Source organism: Acipenser ruthenus, chromosome 13, assembly GCF_902713425.1.
Source record: "Acipenser ruthenus chromosome 13, fAciRut3.2 maternal haplotype, whole genome shotgun sequence".
NCBI classification, from domain to species: domain Eukaryota; kingdom Metazoa; phylum Chordata; class Actinopteri; order Acipenseriformes; family Acipenseridae; genus Acipenser; species Acipenser ruthenus.
Genome location: NC_081201.1, coordinates 19,211,249 through 19,230,397, shown reverse-complemented (window position 1 = coordinate 19,230,397; position 19,149 = coordinate 19,211,249). Strand labels below are relative to the sequence as shown.

The window sequence follows — 19,149 nt, the reverse complement described above, 5'->3', positions numbered from 1 at the left end:
ACCAATTATTTCTGTATCTGATGCCGAGACTGATGCATGCCTTTGTTTCATCTAGAATTGATTACTGCAATGCACTTTTTTTCTTATTTTTTCCACATCCAATGTAAGCCCACCTGTGTAATTTTGCTTGTTTTAATTTTTGTGAGTGCCACTATAAACAACTTCAGAGTTCACTATGTTGTTTAGCATTATGCGGTGCAATATTAAAATAGTATATATTTTTAAGATGCGCTCCTTGTAGATACGGCAAGAGGTCATGCTGTTGGCTGTGTTCCTTCAATGAGGGGAGCAGCGTGGAAAAAGAGTGCAAAAGACAAGCCCATTAAAAAACAAACACATCAATGTAAAATTGTACATCGTTCATATAGAAGCATGTGAGATGTGCGAAGTGTTGGCAACGCATATTTCCTGGTATTACTTTGTTAGCACCATGTGCTTTAAGCTTTGATTTTCCGGTTAATACAGTACTAGAAACATCCTGTCTGATGCTTTATCAAGTAGAGTTCCTCAAACACATTAATTAAAGCTATCAGTGCAAGCACATATAACCTGGAGAGAACAAACATCTCCTGCAGCAGTATACATTCTATTGGTAGTAATAACCTGTTAACTCCAATTTCAATCAAAAACTGTCAATTTCAAACAAGTTTAGACTGATTAGCCTAAAAACTAGGCATCAATTCTGAAGAAACTACAGATACGTTTCACACAGGCCACACCTTGTTGTACAAAAGCTAATATTTGCTCTGAGTTCATTGTTTCTATTGTTTACCATGTGACACTGTACACAGTGCTGGTGAAACAAAACGGTTACCTTTTAAGATGTGTGCCACACCTTGATTAAAAAGCATGGTAGTTACAAGGTTGCTATTGCAGACAATAAAATCCCACTTTGACTCTGAAGGTCCCTTGAAATTTCTTCAGAGCTGAGTGTCACAAAGTCATTTTAAAAGGACAAGGGTCTATAAAACAACCAAAAAGGATATTTTCAATAAGACGAACTGGGATTAAACACATTTACTAAACCTTTGATGCGGATTGAAGTGTGGTTCGGTTCGCTTGGAGTGATATGTGAAACCTCTGAGAACCACGTAATGGCACCAGGATGCTCATCAAACCAAGAGAACCCAGGTCACTTGAAATGGTTGTCTCGATTCGCTTGGAAGGGGACTCGGTACGTTAGCCACTTTGCTCCGTTTCAACTTTTTGCAATGTGAAACAAAAGGTATTCCAGTTCACTTGGAAATAAACCGCTCCAAACAGCGAAGCAAATCGTGGAAGTGACGTACTTCCAATAATGTGTCTCCCCTTGTCGCACATACGCAATGCAAGGCATGTCAAAAAACACACACATGCACACCAGACAAGAACACCTTAATTTCACATGTACACAACAGCACATCACAAACACAAAAAATATTATGGGGTTGATTTACTAACTGGTGCAACCTAGGGCTATTCAATGAAATGACGCAAAGTGTTTTTTGTTTTTTTTACTATTTTTAATTACTATTGCAGCAAGTGTGTTCTTTAAGCATAATAGCAAAACTGTCACAAGCAAACAAAAGTATGAAATGACAATTGAATAACGATTTAGCACATGTATTACGTCTGGCTTTATCACAATTGTGCCATATACATTGACATTGTGCCAAGACAAAGCGGTACTGTCTGCACAGACATTAGTCACTGTTGAATTTGCGGTGCTCCACCTGAGTTTAGTAAACTCCTGTTGCATCTGTATCTCACCACACTGTCACACATACATTTACACCAAGCTATTATTATTATTATTATTATTATTATTATTATTATTATTATTATTATTATTATTATTATTATTATCAGTTAAGTTGCAGTTGGTTGACTGTACAATGCACTTCTTTTTCATAATCATGATTGTCTCTGGCATTTCCTCCATTTACGACAAATATTTTATGCTCTTTTGGTGTTAACAATTTGATGTTGTTAGCACCAAATAAACCAAAATAACATGGACAACAGCACAACCACATCAAGTAAAGCATTCTCCATGTTAGGCATGATGGAAAAAGTTTTTTCCAGAGAGAACTTCCGCTCTAGTAATCAGCAAGAGAGCCGAGTGTGTTTGGAAAGTGCAATGTTCCAGTACTAAAGTATCTTTTTACCACTTGAGAAATGTAGCCAAACTTGGACCAATTATTTCTGTATCTGATGATGAGAGACTAATGCATGCCTTTGTTTCATCTAGAATTGATTATTGTAATGTGCTTTTTTCTGGTGTCTCAAAACGTGTGGTGTCTCGCTTGCAGCTTGTTCAGAATACCGCTGCCAGGAAAAGTGAACATATTACCCCATTTTGGCCTGTGCAGTATAGAATCCAAACCACACTCTGAGATCACAGGATGCGGGGCTCCCTGTTATTCCTAGGGTCAACAAAAGCAACACAGGAGGTAGGGCTTTTCTTGTAGAGCTCCTAAATTATGGAATGCTCTGCCTTCATTTGTCAGAGAAGCTGGGACCGTTACAGTTTTCAAATCAAGAATAAAAACACACTTTTATAAAATGGCTTATCTTAGTGGGTTTTAATATAACTTTGCTGCTTTTGTATTATTATGTGTCTGACTGTGGCAGTTGTATGTGTGACATGCTATACAAATGTATTGCGGTTTGTTCTTTTTTTCTGCTATATACTGTACAGTGCTTTGCGATACTTTTCTGTAAAATGCACTATATAAATGCAATAAAAAAATAAATACATAAATAAATGTGAAACCAATAGAACTCTAGTCTGGATGAAGCTGCAAGTGAAACAAACAAACTCATTTGAAAATCAAGTTTGCTTGAATTTTTTCCATTACTTAGGCCAACTTTTGCCAGTTGCCTAAGGTAATTTTCCTACTTTGCATCCATTTTTAATCTGAGTGGCATCTTTAAACAACATCATCTTTTAATATTTATCACATATCATCATGCTAAACAACATACTGGAAACGGGAGCATTCATGTAGAAATATAGTACATTCTTTCATTTCTGCTTTGATACAATCTTCCTGGAGGAGTGAAATAAAGCAGCTTTGGAAGAGAATGACACGTTGATCCAGCTCAACAATGCTTGTTTAGTAAGCTAGGCCGTGTGGAGAAAGGCCCTTGGGGGGGGGGGGGGGGGGCGCATTCATTAGATAATGACATCATTCAGCCCCCTTCTCCCCAGCACGCCCCAGTCCACCTGGAGCAATCCCACTGACTGAGAAACAATCACCAACTGGGATTCTACAGGCTCAGTTAACGCCAGGTGGACTCTTATAGAGACATGCTTTTATCGTGTGGGTGGTGAATTCTAGGACAGGGGAAACCGATTTCACCAAGAAAAGGCAAGCAAGGCTTTTCCTAATACTTGTTGAATTTTGAAATGCTATAAAAAGGAAGCCTGAAGTAGACAAACTGTTCCCATGAGACTCTTCCTCCTCTCAGTTAATGCCACCTCTTTCCCACAGCCGGGAAGAGAAAGGATGAGAACACAGTGTCCAAGGCTGAAGAAGTAACTTGGCTTCAAGGTGCATGCTGCTAGATTTTGTATTTGCTTTCATCTTAATATCCATGACTTTATAAAAACATTATCTAACCTCTCACTGGCATAACAATCTTCTCACAGGTTGAAGTACTGCGCAGGCTTCGGTGAACAGTACTTCAACTATGGGCTTCTGTGCATCATTCAAATTCTTCCCCACCTCATTACAGCATTGAGGAGCGTTTTTTTTCGTAGTATTTTTTGCTGGAATAGTTAACAAGTCTAGTAAATAATGATTCAAGCAGAAACAAAACAACAGGACGAACAGATTTGAAATGCAAGATTAGAAAAGTGTAAATGAGATGAATTGTAGCTGGAAAGGGAAGAAGACAGCTTTGGGGGTTGTTCTGTTTGTTTTGTATAATTGGCTGCCCATACTTCCAGGCTCACTCAATAGGTTTCTCAGACTAGGAGAAGCAAGCTGAATTAAAGGTGGGATTCAACACAATACAGGTCTCTCGATCACCGTAAAGCTTACTCTTCAGATATTAAAGATTAAGTAGCTTAAAATACCATTTTTAACATTATATTTTAAATTCCAATTTCATTTTTTATGGCTTTTTTATATTTCCCATCAAACTGAATCCATGTGAAGATGAATATTTATTAGCTGCTTTCTTCTGTTTATCATTCCTGTAGAGGAGCTTCCTGAATATGTCCATCATACGAGGAATAGATGCGTTCAATTTCAGTACACTCTGGGCAGCTGGACTATTTCTGATTCTAATCTTGTTTTGTTTTCTCACCTGTTGCAGTACATACTCTTTTTAAACAAGCAGCAATCATGCAAGCAGCTCTCCCGGATTGGGTTATGTGAGATTACACATAAGAATGCTACTGCAGTCCACAGCAATGCTGCAGGATCTAAACTGTGTCTCTGTCAAGGTCCTGGAGTGAAGAGAACACTCTTACGTTAGTTAGCTACTGTCCCTTATTTGCCTGTCGATTCTGTTAACTGGGGTACTGCCTACAGTCCTTAAAGAGTAGTCAGCTTCAAATGTCATTTGAATTGCCTCTTTATAGCGCCCATCCTTATTGTATGATGTTTGCAATCATTTGAATGGTTCTGAGTTTGCATGCATTTCTCTAAATCGTTGCTCTTGTTTTGAGCTTGGGGTATCCTAGGTGCCAGGACTGAACCAACTTCCTCATTCCATTCAAATCATGTGATTTTTTGAACCAGCCCATTAGGATTCTCCAGGTACCGACTCTTTATCAAGATGTTTTCAAGTGGGCTTCGCTGTAGTGGACTGGATCACATGCACACAGGGAGAGTGGAGATCTTTCTGTTCTACATCAGACGTGAAAATATGTTGTACCTTGAATATTGGCTGATGTTTGTTCCCAATTAACCCAGTTTTATACATAGTTTTAAAGGGATTTGCATAATGTACAGTGCACTATGCTAGTTATTAGTTTACTGGAACAAGTATTGCAGCTGTAGGGTTGGTATTTATTAGAACAACAGAAAGGGGTACATATGCATATAGTAATAGACAGTAATAAGGACCAAGCCAATCGCTGTGCTGTTACAGGGCCCCACTGCTCTGTAACGGTACAACATGCCCCGATTTCATTCAGGAACACGTTCGAATCACATTTTCTGTAATTACACGCTTTCATATTTTCCTTTTACAGAAAAACATTTAAATTTCAGAGAAACAGAGGAGACCATTTGGTCCATCGGTGGCAGACATCCAACTGCAGCGTTTCTCATATGAAAAGATCTGTTATATCCTTTATGCTGCTATTCTCTAATTGAGTGTATTTTAAATATTGGAACTGCGTGGTTCTTTCCAAGGCTGCAGATGATTAGTGCAGTTCAGTAGCCCAAGCCCACTGTTTGGATTTCTTCTCCAATCCTGAAGCAAGCAGTTCTGTTCAAGTCTCTAGAACACAGGCACCGTGCAGTTAGTGTATTGTGCGTTCCTCCGGCACATAATGGTTCAGTAAAAACAAACAGAGCAGCCCCAAGCGGTTTCTCTTGATGGCCAGCCTAGCTAATCCTGGCTCTTTCATCTCCACGTACATTACGACTTTACAGATTTCATAGCAACAGCAAAAATCCCTTCCTGCATCCCGAAAGCTCCAAGAATAATAAACACTAGGGTAGAGTCTCGAAACAAAATAACATAACTTAGACAACTCGCTCATATTCTGTGCAGCCATTTTCAAACAGAGTGAAACAAAATAACATAACAATACTAAGACAACTCGCTCATATTCTGTGCAGCCATTTACAAACAGAGTGAAACAAAATAACATAACATAACTAAGACAACTCGCTCATATTCTGTGCAGCCATTTACAAACAGAGTGAAACAAAATAACATAACATAACTAAGACAACTCGCTCATATTCTGTGCAGCCATTTACAAACAGAGTGAAACAAAATCTAGAAAAACAGCCCGACTCAAAACGGACAGCGGAGCACTTAACTGTTTAACAAAATATTTACATACATTTTCCACACCATGCAACTCGATTCTCTATATTGGTCTCAAATGTGTAGTTTGAGAGTAAAAAAAAAATGTGTTAAACTGTCTGTCTTACAACCCACACATCTGATCTTGTGCATCCCAGTTGTGGTAGCCTGCCACTGTGGTGGTACTTTATCCAGAACTTCAGAACACTATAAGAATTTAAAAGTAAAACTAAAAATAGTTTTACCTTAAATAAATAAGCACAAACTTTTTAGCTAGTACCTTCTTCTAAAGATAGCACTCAGCGAAACATTTGTCAACTTTAATTAAAAGCCCCTTTCACACTGGTGTGATCTACCCGGGTCGGAACCTACCGGGGCAGGACCCCGGTGTCATGCGGGTTGGGTACGCGATTTCACACTGCTTTTGATAAAGCAGGGTTGACCTGGATGACAGATGCAAGTACACAATGCGCGTATCAATGCCCCGGAAGCAGCTCGTTACTGACGCTTCCATCCAAGCTTCTCTGGATTGAACCGTCAGCCACGTTTTTAATTAGAGCAAACGTTTCTACATCCCTGCTGCAATCTGGCTCATGCTGTGTCTCAATCAACAAAAATATGGCTAAACAGAATAAACAGAAACGTTCCTTGCAGAAGTATAACTTTCACACAGGATTGTTATTGTGTTGGCTCACAAACACACGTCAAGCATTTTGTCTCACCCAGCCCAGGTCAAACATGTCAACCCACATCCTGAGGTGGGTCACCAGCTACGTGGTTTCACACTACGCGGCACTGTGATCCGGTTAGCCAGGATCCAGGTCCGGACCGGGGTAGGAGTGCCAGTTTGAAAGGGACTTATAGTTTAACCTCAGCTGGTAGTTTAACTGCGTTCCCATCCTTTGTCAAGGTACAACACTAGAGAGCAGCCCAATCTTCCATGAGGGTCTGCAGGAATTAGATTCCCCAGTACTCTCTTTCAGAAAAATACTGAATTCATTCATGTGTCATCTGTCCATTTTTTGCAATAAAGAAGCACAGCAGATACTAAAGTGGACTTCTAACAGAGTAAACTCTCTCTCTCTCTCTGCTCAACAAAGAAAGCAAGGGGACTCCAACAATACAACTCAGGCCTTGGCATGGTGTTCCAGTACAGGATTCAGAGTTCTCATTCAATGACAGGTAACTCCCAGTACAGGAATTACAAAAGAGCAGGGACAAGCATTTTCGTAGTACACATTGACATTTTTTGGGGGGGGAACTATGACATTTCAAAAGATAAAAAGGGTATTTTGGATTTGAAAATCCATCATCTATAAAGGAGTCTGTGTTTAAATGGCACCCCAGAAATGTACATCCTGAATTACATACCGCTTTGTAGTTTTTCATATACTTAACGAAAAATGGATACAAAATTAAAAAATGTGATATTTTGAAATCTAACATGAAATACTGTACTACTATTATGGCTTCTAGACTTTTGCAATATCTTTTTGTAGTTTCTTTGATTACATGATGTTAAATAAAAGCTCTAAATTATGTTCATGTAGTTTTTATTTATTTATTTATTTATTTTAATTAATGTCTCAATCCTAAAAGCCCTAACACTTTTGGCCACAGCTGTAAGTAAGCCTCCAGAGTGTTATACAGTGTGTGCATGTATGGGCACTTCCACTATACCCCTGTCCCTGCTTTGGTACCATTTGTTTTTAAAATAGGCTAGATCTCCCAAAATGTCTTTATATTAGTCAGTGCCAGCAGCACCTAGTGCACTGGGAAAAACGAGGAAACTTGATCCACAGTGGCAGATCACTAGGTGATTAAATGCCCCTTGGTTGATATAGCCTATGTTTCTATGGCAGGCATATACACTTGTAAGACAATTGTCCGAGTACTAAAACAGGTTATTTATTAAGTCACATTGCTGCTCCAATGACGATGGCTAATACATTTACAAATCTCTTGGGAAACACTTCATTTTTTGCTAAGACATGGGGTGGGCCGTTAAAGATTAATGAAGATAACAATTTAAGGACCAAATACTGACCACATCCCGTGTAAAGCTGTAAATGAAAATAAAACCCTAAAACGGCATAGTATTTGACACATTTTTAATGTCTCATGCTTCCTTGTTATACTTCAATGTGCTAGAACTTGAAAAGGTGAACAGGAGAGGCCTGCCTGCTGTTAATACACCCTCCCTAATCCCTTAAGACTCTGTTTGTCACGTAGGGAAAGCCCTCGGTTTGCAGGGAAGGGGAGTGTTCCAGCTTGACAATGCCACTGCATACCAGGAGAGCTCGGAGGCAAACAGCATTCTGAGACTGGGCGTCTGGGTTTAGGGACCATTTCATTGCTATTGTTTCTTTGTATAAAACTAAAGATTAGTATTTGTAAGTATTGTAGTTTTTTGTTGTAACACTTTATAGAAAAATAGAGGTGTTGGCCCTGAATAGGATAAATAAAAGTAGTTTTACGCCCTTTATTATTATTATTATTATTATTATTATTATTATTATTATTATTATTATTATTAGTATTATTATTATTATTATTATTTATTTATTAGCAGATGCCCTTATCCAGGGCGACTTACAATTATTACAAGATATCACATTATTCTTACATACAATTACCCATTTATACAGTTGGGTTTTTACTGGAGCAATCTAGGTAAAGTACCTTGCTCAAGGGTACAGCAGCAGTGTCACCTCCTGGGATTGAACCCACAACCCTCCGGTCAAGAGTCCAGAGCCTTAACCACTAATCCACACTGCTGCCCTTTAAATTGCTGCCCTTGAAAACGGAACTTAAACCTGGAATAGGTGGCTTTGCACTTGGTCTCAAACTCAACTCGGTTTGTATTGGTAAGGCATGTAAATCAAGTATAAAAAAATTTTAATCTAAAAAAAACTCTTAAGAAAACGGCTGTTAAACAGTTTATAATAAGCCGTCTATATCTTGTTCCAAAAGTGGTGAACTTGGTGACAAACAACTATTGAAAAGAAAATATCACTTGGCAAATAAGCTGTCTGTAACACTAATGATGCTGCAAAGTTTTGAAACATAATACGTCTAGAGATTTGTTTATGGACACCTAATATTTGTCAGTGTGCGCCTGCATGCTTTACCTTCTGGGTTGAGTTGCTCCAGTACCGAGTTACCTGGCTTTGAGCTTGTCTTGAGAATCACAAATGCCAGTGCAAAACAGCTTTCCTCATTCCTTTAAAATCATGTGACCTTTCAACCCTGCCAGACCTGCCTACTTAATAATACAAACAAAGAGTAGGCTTAATAGAGTTGAAAGGTCACGTTATCACCTGATTTGAATCCAGTGAGTAAGACTTTTCAGTGATCAAGCTAAAAGCAGTAATCAATAGGGTATTAATCCAATTTGACTATCACAGGCTAATGTGTGTGTAGCACAGCAGTCCCCCCAACTCTGATATACCGGCGTCAAGGTAACCTTTCGTTTGAACTCAAGTCTTTCAAATGTGAAATCGGGCCCTCTGCCAGCTGTGCCACCGAGTTCCCAGAAACAGCATAAAAAAGTGAAACCCTTTTTAAAAAGCTTCAGTTGTTCACATACCTCATTACTGACTAGCCTGCTTCATGAGAAACACAGACTCTTGTTTCTTTGTTCTAATAATACACTGCTGTGTGAACTCAAGTTAGCCACGACAGGCATGTTTTTTCATTTCTTCTTTGTGTACTCTATTGCCTGCTCTGCCAAACCAAGAAAGAGAAACATAGCATTCTGACATTCTGCACTGAAGTAGAGATATTCTGTAGCAAACCATCAAGTCAATTGCAACATTCCTCTCACTTAGGGGCCCGTCTAAACCACCCTGTGTTAACCCTTAATATAAGTGGCTTGTGCAATCCAGGGTGATTCCTCTATGTGGAAAAATGCTCTAAATAAGTCCAGCTGTGGTTTATCCCGGCTGGGTATATGTTGATTAAAATCAGTATCTGAGTTGAGGTCTGGTTATCTTGGTCTAAAAAAATACAATAACTGGTTTAGTTTAGACTAGCTGGATTTATATGGACTTCAAAGGACTGCAGCATTTCTTCAGCAGCTCACAAACCTGACTTGAGCAATTAATAAGCCAATTTTAGTGTGTTTTTCACTGGCCCTTTACCCCTCTTGTTGTTTTTATTTTTATTTTTTTTAAATAGATTATGTATTCTGTGAAAAGTTAAACTCAAGAGATCAGCCTCTCTTTATGTGTGTGTTAACCAATTAAAACACAATATTTGGAAACCATGAGAAACAAAGCTAAAGGGTGTGTATTTGAATGATCTAAACAGAGACGCATCTTATTACCTGCACTCTTTAATCTGGATATCCTTCTGGTGTCTGTCCCCCCCGGGTGATTTTAAGACATGCTTATCAACAATAACAATACAGTGGAATGTAGTCGGATAATTAAAACTGCCCCCTTCTTCTTTAGGCCCTGGGACTGCACTGGGCTGACGCAAGCAGCACACACTCTCTGCAGGAGCCAGGGCCATGAGGTGACTGAGATGCTGCCAATTAAGCCTACCTGCTTCGGGAGTCTCATTGAAGCGGCTGTATCTGGTCAGGTCCAGCTTGGGCAGGCAGCGCTCGATGGGGACCCAGACATACGTCTCCGGACACAGCAGGTCAGAGGGCCGGTACTGACCCTACATAGAGCGAAGGAAAGCAGACATATATGTTACACAATAACATCCTGGACCCCAGGACTCCAGAGCCTGTTCTGGGCTGAGGCATGCTTTTAATCACCAATCTAAACACAGCCCAAGTAGGAATGACTGTACTGTAAACACTGGGAACGACCTTGGCTGGCGGCTGTGCACCACTTTCAGAAATGTAAGAACTGTTTGCCTGTAAGGATCTGGAAGGCAATACGGGAAAGGACTGTCTGTTACTAAACTGTTTAAGCTGAAGTTCATCTCTCGGGTCGACCAAAACACAGCCATTTTCAACCTCCTGGTTCCTGTCTGTCATTTGGACAGGATAGAAATACAGTGCCGGGGGGCCCCAGGACTGGTGGAAAACACCAGAGCTACCCGCAGACTTACAACGTAGCTTTAAATGCATGTTTCTGATTTACTCTTTAGCAAAACCCTTCCCTTATAAAAGTTTATTTTTGCACGGTGTATTTGCAGTTTTACCATGCGGTTATACTATGCATTTACCATAGTTTAACCTGGTTTTTCATGACTATTAATGCGCTTTACTATACCTCGAAATTCTTTACAATGCTTACCTATGCTTTACCATGATTTTGCTATACTTTATTACACTATGCTTTTATTATGGGAAACTATTTATAAGGGATGATTTGCATGTGTTTGACAATGATGTATAATCAATGATAGCAATTAGGCATGTGGATAGTTTCGAGTTTAAAAGTTAGCCACATGTTAAACGTTTACAACTGTGCCTAAACGCTGAACCGTTGTCAAACATAAGCTGATATAGGTGGTAGCCTTAGCGTTTACACAGTAGTGTGCAGGGCACGCCTCTTGATTTCATATGCAATATTTCTTCACAGTCTGCATACTTATACACAAATACATGTTGCAGTAATCTATACAAAGAGACAGAGGAGCTCTCATGATGGCTTTTCTTATTGGTTACAAACATTCCCAATGTGGTAAAGTTTAGACATTAAATGGAAACTTACACCTGCAAACCCAATATTATTAGTGTGTAGGGGTCTTAGTAAAATGGGCAAGGCTGGCTCTATTTCGAAACAATGAATCCTTTCTTTGAGTTTCACATTGACAAAAAAAAAGTTTCTTTAACCAATAATCATTATTTTTGTTTTGGCAGACTGTCAGAATCGTTGTGCTGTAGAGAGGCAGAGAGAGAGAGAGAGGGGGGAAGAGAGAGAGAGTTGTTTCTAATAGAAGGATATTAAAAAGCAAGCACTGTTTCTAATATGTACTAGTATATTTTATATATATATATATATATATATATATATATATATATATATATATATATATATAGTGGTTTGTGGAAGTATTCACCCCCCTGCAAAGTTTTCACATTTTGTTGGCACCTGAGCGTACTCCACAACGCTTTCAAATTAGACTTTACATGTAGAATCTACACAAACTACTCCACATTGATAAAGTTAAAAATGCATATACAATACAAACAAGTCAGATTTACAGAGAAAAACAGATTAATCTCAGTTGCATAAGTATTCAACCTCTTTGCTACTGCAGCCCTAAATCAGCTCAAGAGCAAATGATTTGTTTGAAAAGTCACAAAATTGGTTTCAGCCTGTGTGTACTCAAAGTGGTTTAACTCTTAATAATAATTTCCCTCAGGTATATAACAACTTTCAAGCTGCAACTCACATAGTGATCCAACAAAGCAACCATGAAGACCAAGGAGTTTTTGAAACAAATCAGGCATAAAGTGGTAGAGGCGCACAGAGCAGGAGAAGAGTACAAGAAAATTTCAAAAGGCGTTGATTATCCCTCCCAGCACAGTGAAGTCCATCATTAAGAAGTGGAAGATGCATCATACCACCCAGACACTACCCAGATCAGTTCGCCCTCCCAAACTGAGCAGCTGGGCAAACAGGAAACTGGTTCGGGATGTCACTCTGAAGCCAACAATGACCTTGAGATCTGCAAAGTTCTGTGTCTGAGATGGGAGTCGGTGTTCACACATCAACAATAAGCCGGTCCCTACACAAAGCTGGCCTATATGGATGGGTGGCAAGAAAGAAGCCATTACTCAAAAAGCCTCATCTTAAAGCACGTATGGAGTTTGCAAAAAAGCATGTAGATGATACTGCAGACATGTGGAAAAAGGTTTTGTGGTCAGACGAGACAAATTGAACTTTTCGGTCTAAATTCCAAACATTACAACCTTGTACTTGGCTTGATTCATGCCAAGGCTGCCCGATTCCAGCCTTGCTGAAGCACCCCCAGATCATCCACCACATTTCACAGTGGGTGCGAGACACTGTGGCTTGTAGGCCTCTCCAGGTCTCCGTCTAACCATTAGACGACCAGGTGTTGGGCAAAGCTGAAAATTGGACTCATCTGGGGGTGCTTCAGCAAGGCTGGAATCGGGCAGATTTGTCTTTGTGAAGGACGCATGAATCAAGCAAAGTACAAGGTTGTCCTGGAAGAAAACTTGCTTCCTTCTGCTCTGACAATGTTCCCCAACTCTGAGGATTGGTTTTTCCAGCAGGACAATGCTCCATGCCACACAGCCAGGTCAATCAAGGTGTGGATGGAGGACCACCAGATCAAGACCCTGTCATGGCCAGCCCAATCTCCAGACCTGAACCCCATTGAAAACCTCTGGAATGTGATCAAGAGGAAGATGGATGGTCACAGACCATCAAACAAAGCCGAGCTGCTTGATTTTTTGTGCCAGCAGTGGCATAAAGTCACCCAACATCAATGTGAAAGACTGGTGGAGAGCATGCCAAGACGCATGAAAGCTGTGCTTGAAAATCAGGGTTATTCCACCAAATATTGATTTCTGAACTCTTCCTAAGTTAAAACATGAGTATTGTGTTGTTTAAAAATGAATATGAACTTATTTTCTTTGCATTATTTGAGGTCTGACAACACTGCATCTTTTTGTTATTTTGACCAGTTGTCATTTTCTGCAAATAAATGCTCTAAATGACAATATTTTTATTTGGAATTTGGGAGAAATGTTGTCAGTAGTTTATAGAATAAAACAAAAATGTTCATTTTACCTAAACACATACCTATAAATAGTAAAACCAGAGAAACTGATAATTTTGCAGTGGTCTCTTAATTTTTTCCAGAGCTGTATATATCAAAATGCAATTGCAGCACTTTCTGTCTTTAATTGCCCTGAATTGGAATGCACGCCGTGTATTTGGATAACCACACTGTGCCACGGGAAGCCACTCATGGAATTCCACTGCTGAGGTTCAGATTCCTTCCCCCAGGAGCTGTGCCATTTGCTTCAGAGCTGAGAGGGTACCAGGTAGAGATCGCTGCGTGTTTCCATCTGCTCCAGATCTGTGAGAGACCAGGTAGAGATCACTGCATGTTTCCATCTGCTCCAGATCTGTGAGGGACCAGGTCGGGATCACTGTCACGTTTCCATCTGCTCCACAGCTGTGAGGGACCAGGTCGGGATCAGTGCCTCATTTCCATCTGCTCCACAGATGTGAGGGACCAGGTAGAGATCACTGCGTGTTTCCATCTGCTCCAGAGCTGTGAGGGGAACAGGTAGTGGTCACCGCGCGCTTTCATCTGCTCCAGATCTGTGAGGGACCAGGTCAGGATCACTGCATGTTTCCATCTGCTCCAGATCTGTGAGCGACCAGGTAGAGATCACTGCGCGCTTTCATCTGCTCCAGATCTGTGAGGGACCAGGTCAGGATCACTGCATGTTTCCCTCATGCTCCAGATCTGTGAGCGACCAGGTAGAGATCACTGCGTGTTTCCATCGGCTCCAGAGCTGTGAGGGGAAAAGGTAGTGATCACCGCACGCTTCCATCTGCTCCAGATCTGTGAGGGACCAGGTCAGGATCACTGTCACATTTCCATCTGCTCCAGAGCTGTGAGGGACCAGGTCGGGATCACTGCGCGTTTCCATCTGCTCCAGAGCTGTGAGGGACCAGGTCGAGATCACTGCGTGTTTCTATCTGCTCCAGAGCTGTGAGAGACCAGGTAGAGCATCAAGGATATGGACTTTGAGGGACATCCTACAGCCCATTGTACCGTAGTTCTTCACCAGAGTCTCAACCAGCTCCACATAGTTTTCGGCCTTGTGATTGCCCAGGAAGCCCCGAACCACTGTGACAAAGCTGTTCCAAGCCGCTTTCTCCTCACTAGTGAGCTTCTTGGGGAATTCATTGCACTCCAGGATCTTCTTTATTTGTGGTCCGACGAAGACACTGGCTTTGACCTTTGCCTCAGACAGCTTAGGGAAGAAGTCTTGAAGGTACTTGAAGGCTGCCGACTCCTTATCTAGAGCTCTGACAAATTGTTTCATAAGGCCCAATTTGATGTGCAGTGGTGGCATCAGCACCTTCCGGGGGTCCACCAGTGGCTCCCATTTGACGTTGTTCCTCCCCACAGAGAACTCGGTCCGCTGTGGCCAGTCCCGCCTGTGGTAGTGCGCCTTGGTGTCCCTGCTGTCCCAAAGGCAAAGATAGCAGGGAAACTTGGTAAAACCGCCTTGAAGACCCATCAGCAATGCCACCATTTTGAAGTCTCCTATGACCTCCCAGCCGTACTCATCATACTTCAAGGCATCCAGCAAGGTCTTGATGCTGTTGTAATCCTCTTTGAGGTGCACCGAGTGAGCCAGGGGAAGAGACGGGTACTTGTTACCATTATGGAGCAGCACGGCTTTGAGGCTCCTGGATGAGCTGTCAATGAAGAGGCGCCACTCATTCTGGTTACAGGCGATTCCAATTGCCTCGAACAGACTGGTCACATTGTGGCAGAAGCAGGGCCCATCTTGACGGGTGAAGAAGCTGGAAAAAGGTTGGTGACGCTTCCTCTGATCTGCGACTTGCACACTTTCATCCAACAAGTTCCACTGCTTGAGCCTAGACGTCAAAAGCTAGGCATTGGACTTGGTGAGACCAAGACCTCAGAAAAATGCAGATATGTATCCACTTAGGCAGCTGGAACTAAACTGAACTGGTGGGCTTAAGGCCCCTGTACTTATACTACTATTTATATTACTGGAAAGTTCTAGAAAGTTCTAGAAGTTACTCCAAGTTTACTCAGCACTGAATCTATCTGGAATGTTCTGGAAAATAGGCAAATTTCAAAATATCACTGTCCTGGTCACAAAAGCAAAGTTTGTGGGGAATAATAGCCATTTTCTATACTTTTGAGGCATAAGCAATTAGGAAATAACACTTACTACCCAGGAACCAAAAAAAAAAAAAAAATTGTTACACAGTGTTATATTTATCAATTAACTAAATGCAGAGTGAGTGAACAGAAGAAAAATCTAAATCAAATACATATTTGGTGTGACCACCCTTTGCCTTCAAAACTGCATCAATTCTTCTAGGTACACTTGCACAGTCAGGGATTTTGTAAGCATATAGTCAGGTGTATGATTAAACAATTATACCAAACAGGTGCTAATGATCATCAATTCAATATGTAGGTTGAAACACAATCATTAACTGAAACAGAAACAGCTGTGTAGGAGGAATAAAACTGGGTGAGGAACAGCCAAACTCAGCTAACAAGGTGAGGTTGCTGAAGACAGTTTACTGTCAAAAGTCATACACCATGGCAAGACTGAGCACAGCAACAAGACACAAGGTAGTTATACTGCATCAGCAAGGTCTCTCCCAGGCAGAAATTTCAAGGCAGACAGGGGTTTCCAGATGTGCTGTCCAAGCTCTTTTGAAGAAGCACAAAGAAACGGGCAACGTTGAGGACCGTAGACGCAGTGGTCGGCCAAGGAAACTTACTGCAGCAGATGAAAGACACATCATGCTTACTTCCCTTCGCAATCGGAAGATGTCCAGCAGTGCCATCAGCTCAGAATTGGCAGAAAACAGTGGGACCCTGGTACACCCATCTGCTGTCCGGAGAAGTCTGGTCAGAAGTGGCCTTCATGGAAGACTTGCGGCCAAAAAGCCATACCTCCGACGTGGAAACAAGACCAAGCGACTCAACTATGCACGAAAACACAGGAACTGGGGTGCAGAAAAATGGCAGCAGGTGCTCTGGACTGAGGAGTCAAAATTTGAAGTATTTGGCTGTAGCAGAAGGCAGTTTGTTCGCCGAAGGGCTGGAGAGCGGTACACGAATGAGTGTCTGCAGGCAACAGTGAAGCATGGTGGAGGTTCCTTGCAAGTCTGGGGCTGCATTTCTGCAAATGGAGTTGGGGATTTGGTCAGAATTAATGGTCTCCTCAATGCTGAGAAGTACAGGCAGATACTTATCCATCATGCAATACCATCAAGGAGGCATCTGATTGGCCCCAAATTTATTCTGCAGCATGACAACGACCCCAAACATACAGTGAAAGTCATTAAGAACTATCTTCAGCGTAAAGAAGAACAAGGAGTCCTGGAAGTGATGGTATGGCCCCCACAGAGCCCTGATCTCAACATCATCGAGTCTGTCTGGGATTGCATGAAGAGAGAGAAGCAACTGAGGCTGCCTAAATCCACAGAAGAACTGTGGTTAGTTCTCCAAGATGTTTGGGCCAACCTACCTGCCGAGTTCCTTCAAAAACTGTGTGCAAGTGTACCTAGAAGATTTGATGCTGTTTTGAAGGCAAAGGGTGGTCACACCAAATATTGATTCGATGTAGATTTTTCTTCTGTTCACTAACTTTGCATTTTGTTAATTGATAAATATAAACTATTAACATGTCTATTTTTGAAAGCATTCTTACTTTACAGCATTTTTTCACACCTGCCTAAAACTTTTGCACAGTACTGTATATATATATATATATATATATATATATATAAATATTATTAAGAATAATAATAATATATTATATATATATATATATATATATATATATATATATATATATATATATATATATATATATATATATATGAACATAATTTAGATATTTTATTTAACATTATGCAATCAAAGAAACTACAACATGATATTCCAAAGTCTACCGGAAGCCATAATATAAAAATGTTAACGTAGCACTAGCATACATATGGTTAGCTAATGAAAATGCAGAAGCAAAGAACTTTGTACAGTTTTTTTTTCCTCCAAAGGGACAGCATGAAGGTAGCACTAAGGAAATGACTAACTTTAGAAGAGCCAGGAAGACACAGTAATGAACTGTCAGTAGCAGTAGCAGCTGCAGAAGACAGCCCTGTGCAGTCAATAATGGTCCTCCTGAAGACCGAGGAATGAAAATGGATGGGCCACAGCAACCTACACTATCCACATTTCCAGCAATGAAAAGTGGTTGTCAGAATCGCTCTTTCTGCAGTAACCGGCACAGTCAGTTTCCATGGGCGGAGTACAGCAGTGAAGAGGATGCTGCATTTTGTTTCTGTCGTTTTTCTGTAGATATACAGGATCAGCTGCATTTGCAATGGATGTGTTTATATTATAGCTCAGTCATGATAATGACTTCAGAGACAACAACTGGTACAAAAGCAAAAATGAGGTTGCTCTGGGTTGTCATCAGAGCTTATTAACCCAAAACTTTCTCCTTGGCTCCACTCCCCACAGGCTACCCTTCCCCCGTAAGCGGTAAGCATCTGAACAGCGTTCCCGGGATAGTTACAAGAGATTACAGAGCCGATGGTGCTTGATTGGCTCCCAGTTTAGATCAAAGAGCGCCATATAGTGATTTGCATTTTGGATCGAGTTTGATAAACAGTATGTAGTGCTGCCGCTTAATAATATAAAGACACTATGGTGGGACAAACAACAACAAATAAGCTACTTTCTGGAAAGCGAGAACGACCTCATGATCTGGAGTTAGAAAAAACATAAAAGGAAAATAAAAACGTCAACGGCATCCAACATTTTAAAGTCTGAAGATGATCTCAAATGAATAAAATGTTTTAATGTGACATAATACTGACTGGGCAAGGATCGCTGGAAGTGAAATAAACACAATTTGTAAAAAACAAAGACTAATTTAGGTTGCCTTTACAAGAGCGAAAGGCAGTTTGGAGGGCTGGGTTTTAATAAGCAGCTCAGGTCGGCCCTGCTGGGACACAAACAAGAGATGTATGTGTTAGGGCTCATTCTGTGAAACAGAGGGAAAAGAAAAGAGAACTTTAAGACAAACGGATCGTAAACAAGACAGGTTTGCCAAGATGCTTAAGACTGATTCAGATTAGATAGGCACTATCAGGACAGAGGCACCTCGATTCAGTGGTTGACTGATCTGCATACAAAAACATGCCAAATACAATGCTGAGCCCTAACTCCTCCATTTATCTACACTCACAGAGAAGCCCAGACAAAGGAAACAAACTGAGCTGACTGGCTGATGTGAACAAGGCTCATTAAGTTTAGTGTTAAAACAATAGAATAGTGTTTTGAATAAGTTTCTTTTTGGCACACAGATCTGACAAACATTAGGAAAACATAGCACATCTAATTACTGTTCACCAATATCTAATGCCCGACCTGCAAAACCACTCCTTGAAAGCACCAACACTTGGGAAGAAAGGCTTGCTCATACTGCTT

The 19,149-nt window shown here is 40.7% G+C and overlaps 1 protein-coding gene across 6 annotated transcripts in view; it reads right to left on the bottom strand.

Annotated features, from left to right (window-relative positions):
* The window catches only part of LOC117418275 (arginyl-tRNA--protein transferase 1), a 209,029-nt gene that overhangs the window by 24,384 nt on the left and 165,496 nt on the right, over window positions 1-19,149 (bottom strand). For all 6 annotated transcript variants that reach the window (XM_034031162.3, XM_034031167.3, XM_034031161.3 and 3 more), the window contains one exon: window positions 10,524-10,644. In XM_034031162.3, coding sequence (XP_033887053.2) covers window positions 10,524-10,644 — 121 coding nt within the window. The remainder of the gene's footprint in view (window positions 1-10,523; window positions 10,645-19,149) is intronic.